This window comes from Aotus nancymaae, unplaced genomic scaffold, assembly GCF_030222135.1.
Source record: "Aotus nancymaae isolate 86718 unplaced genomic scaffold, 86718_ANA_hifiasm-v0.15.2.pri h1tg000058l, whole genome shotgun sequence".
Lineage (NCBI taxonomy): Eukaryota > Metazoa > Chordata > Mammalia > Primates > Aotidae > Aotus > Aotus nancymaae.
Genome location: NW_026988472.1, coordinates 11,351,692 through 11,355,648, shown reverse-complemented (window position 1 = coordinate 11,355,648; position 3,957 = coordinate 11,351,692). Strand labels below are relative to the sequence as shown.

The following is a 3,957-nucleotide window of genomic DNA, read 5'->3' as shown; positions in this document are numbered from 1 at the left end:
ACTGAACTCCAGCCCAGGCAACAGAGCGAGACTCCGTCTCAAAACAACAACAACAACAAAAAGGCCTTGCACGGTGGCTCACGCCTGCAATCCCAGCACTTTGGGAGGCCAAGGCTGGTGGATCACGCGGTCAGGAATTCAAGACCAGACTGACCAAGACAGTGAAACCCTGTCTTTACTAAAACCACAAAAATTAGCCGGGTGAGGTGGCAGGCACCTGTAATCCCAGCTACTCAGGAGTCTGAGGCAGGAGAATCACTTGAACCCGGGCGGCAGAGGTTGCAGTGAGCCGAGATTGCACCACTGCACTCCAGCCTTGGCGACAGAGTGAGAATCTGTCTCAAAAAAAAGAAAAAGAAAAATTCCAAAGAGGAGCTAATTTTCCATAGGAATGTTAGATCTGTAAGAACACCCATGCTGTCTGATTTGTTCACTGCTAAGTACTCAGCTACCTAGAACGGTGCCTGGCACAGTGTAGCAGTTCTATAATAATAATAATTCTAATTATTATTATTATTTAAGATGGGGGTCTCACTGCAGCCTCACACTCCTAGGTTCAAGCAATTCTCCAGCCTCAGCCTCCCAAATAGCTAGGACTACAGGTATGCACCACCATGCCGGGCTAGTTTTTAATTTTTTTGTAGAGATGGGGTTTCAGTAAGTTGCCCAGGCTGGTCTCGAACTCTTGAACCCAAGTGATCCTCCCACTTTGGCTTCCCAAAGTGCTGGGATTACAGGCCTGAGCCACTGCGCCCAGCCAGTTCCATAATTATTTGATGAATAAAATGTTGAATGAACTACCCAAAGAGAGGTATATGAAAAATCAGGAGCTCAGTGTCCCAGGAGCCATGGAAGTGATTATCTTTTTGTTGTTGTTGTTGTCACAGGTTTGTTGAAAATAATACAGCATTGCAGAAAAGATTCAAACAGGTCCCTCAGGTGTTTTGAAATTTATCCCAACTGTAGGCTAAGTGACCTGCAGGTTGGACAGACCGCCGAAATCCAGAAGCTTCAGCATTTCCTTAGTGTCAGGATCTACTTCAATGATCTCCTGACCCAGGGCTGAGACCTCAGGAACATAATTGTCTTTCCTTTCTCTCTCCTCCTCCTGCAGCTTAACGGAGATCTCTCTTACTGCGCCTCTCTGAATCCACTTCATCAGATGCGTGACATAGCCTGCTATCATGTTGCAGAGCTTCTTGCTAGGGATAATGGCGATCTCCTCACACATGCGCTTTTTCGTGTGGAAGTCATTGCCCAGGTGGGTGTAGTACTTTTCTATGATGACCCGGGCCGCCTTCTTCATGGTTTTGGTGCGAACGCGGCCCTTATTGGCACGTTCTTAGTGAAAAAGCCATGGAAGTGAATTTATCACCTCTGCCATGCCTCACTTTAAAAATATCATTTTATGTTACTGATTTTAGTGACTTTAAAATGAGCTACTCCTAAAAGGTTTTTTAAAAACTTCCTTTATGACATCATCATAAACACCTCACCAAAAAGCTCAGGCAAAGTAGTTAAACCCTGTCTCCACAAAAAGTTTTGAAAAATTAGCTGGGCATGGTGGTGTGCACCCATCGTCCCAGCTACTTGGGAGGCCAAGATGGGAGGATCACTTGAACCCAAGAGTTTGAGGCTGCAGTGAGCTATGATTGCACTATTGCACTCCAGCTGGGATGACAGAATGAGACTCTGTCTCTACTAAGGAAAAAATAAAATAAAAGCCAGACATGGTGGCACACGCCTGTACTCCCAGCTACTCAGGAGGCTGAGGCAGGAGGATCGCTTGAACCCAGGAGTTGGAGGCTGCAGTGAACAATGATCCCACCACTGCACTCCAGCCTGGGCAACAGAGAGAGACTGTGTCTCAAAAAAAGCTAAAAAAAAATTCAACAAAAAATATTTGTGCATGGTGTTTGAATAGATGTTATTAATATATTAGATATTGTTCTTCAAATGTAGTCTTACGTGCTAATCCACAAAATGATCTGAGAACTAAAATTACTATATACTGCTTTACACGAATGCTTATAGCAGCTTTATTTGTAACAGATGAAAATGGGAAATGATCCAAATGTCCATCAACAGGAGAATGGATAAACTGTGGAACAACCATACAATGAAATACCACTCTGCAATAAAAGAGAATGAATATTGACACACACAATGACATTGATGAATCTCAAAATAGTAGTGCTGCATGAAAGAAGCCACAGAAGAAAACTGTACATACTGTATGATTGCATTTATATAGAATTCTAGAAAATACGAGTCAATCTATGGTGACAGAAAGTAGATTGGTGGCTGCCTGGCAGGCAGGGGAGGACAGAAAGGGGCAGAATGGATTATACAGAAGCAAGGAAACTTTTGGAGGTGAAGGATATGCTCGCTGTCTTTTTTTTTTTTTTTTTTGAGATGCAGTTTTGCTCTTGTTGCCCAGGCTGGAGTACAGTGTTGCGATCTTGGCTCACTGCAACCTCTGCCTCCCCGGTTCAAGCAATTCTCCTGCCTCAGCCTCCCAAGTAGCTGGGATTACAGGCATGCGCCACCACACCCGGCTAATTTTGTATTTTTAGTAGAGATGGGGTTTCACCATTTTGGCCAGGCTGATCTCGAACTCCTGACTTCTAATCCGCCCACCTCAGCCTTCCAAAGTGCTACAATTACAGGCGTGAGACACCACACCCGGCCATGCTCACTATCTTGGCTATGGTGATGGTTTCACTGATGTGTACATTAAACTTATCAAAGAGTAACCTTTAAATATGTATAGCTTATCATATGTCAAGTATATCCCAATGAAAATGATTTTTAAAATGTGTTTACCCAACAAAAGATGCAGGCAAAATACATTTCAGAAAATATAGTCGGAGCAAGTTTATTACCAACAGACTATCACTAAACTAACTTCTATATGGTGTACTTGAGGCAGAGTGACAGTAATCCCACAGGAAACGTTAGAGATAAAGGGAAGATGAAGACGAGAAACTGGCAAGCATGTGGGTAACCATTACCACCTATTCTGTCCAATATTTTACTGGAGGTCTTTTTTTTTGAGACGGAGTTTCGCTTTTGTTACCCAGGCTGGAGTACAATGGCGCAATCTCAGCTCACCGCAACCTCCGCCTCCTGGGTTCAGGCAATTCTCCTGCATCAGCCTCCTGAGTAGCTGGGATTACAGGCACACGCCAGCCACCATGCCCAGCTAATTTTTTTTTTTTGTATTTTTAGTAGAGATGGGGTTTCACCATGTTGACCAGGATGGTCTCGATCTCTTCACCTCGTGATCCACCCGCCTCGGCCTCCCAAAGTGCTGGGATTACAGGCGTGAGCCACCGCGCCCGGCTTTACTGGAGGTCTTAACTAGGGCAGGAAGAAAAAACAGGGATATGATAGGTGTAAGGATAGGAAAAAAGAAAAAAATACTGTGATTTTCAGAAGTTATGACTGTCTATACAGAAAACTGAAGACTCTCCAGAGAGTTTTAGAAATAAGAGACTTCACCAAAGTTGCTGTAATATAGGCTAGATATCTCAAAATCCATTGCATTCCTATACATTAGAAATAAACTTTTAGATAACATAGTTGAGACCAAAACGGTGGCACATGCCTGTAATCCTAGCACTTTGAGAGGCCAAGGCAGGAGGACTGCTTGACCCTAGGAGTTCCAGACCAGCCTGGGCAACATGGCAAAACCCCATCTCTACAAAAAATACAAAACTTAGCTGGGCATGGTGGCACGGCCCTGTAGTCCCAGCTTCGGAGGCCAAGGCAGGAGAATCACCTGTGCCCAGGAGTTGGAGGCTGCAGTGGTCTGTGATCATGCCACTCTGCTGCAGCCTTGGCAACAGAGTCAGACTCTGTTTCAAAAAGAAAAAAAAATCAGTGGTTGTCAGGGAATGGAGGGAGGGAGGGATGAATAAACAGAGCATGGAGGATTTCTAGGGCAGTGGAACT

The 3,957-nt window shown here is 44.4% G+C and overlaps 1 protein-coding gene across 1 annotated transcript; it reads right to left on the bottom strand.

The window, feature by feature from the left end:
* Positions 1-876: 876 nt before the first annotated feature.
* On the bottom strand, positions 877-1,367 carry LOC105734535 (small ribosomal subunit protein eS17-like). The gene has a single exon (XM_064364607.1). The coding sequence runs from the start codon at positions 1,304-1,306 to the stop codon at positions 968-970; it is 339 nt and encodes a 112-aa protein (XP_064220677.1). The 5' UTR covers positions 1,307-1,367; the 3' UTR covers positions 877-967.
* Between the last annotated feature and the right edge of the window lie 2,590 nt (positions 1,368-3,957).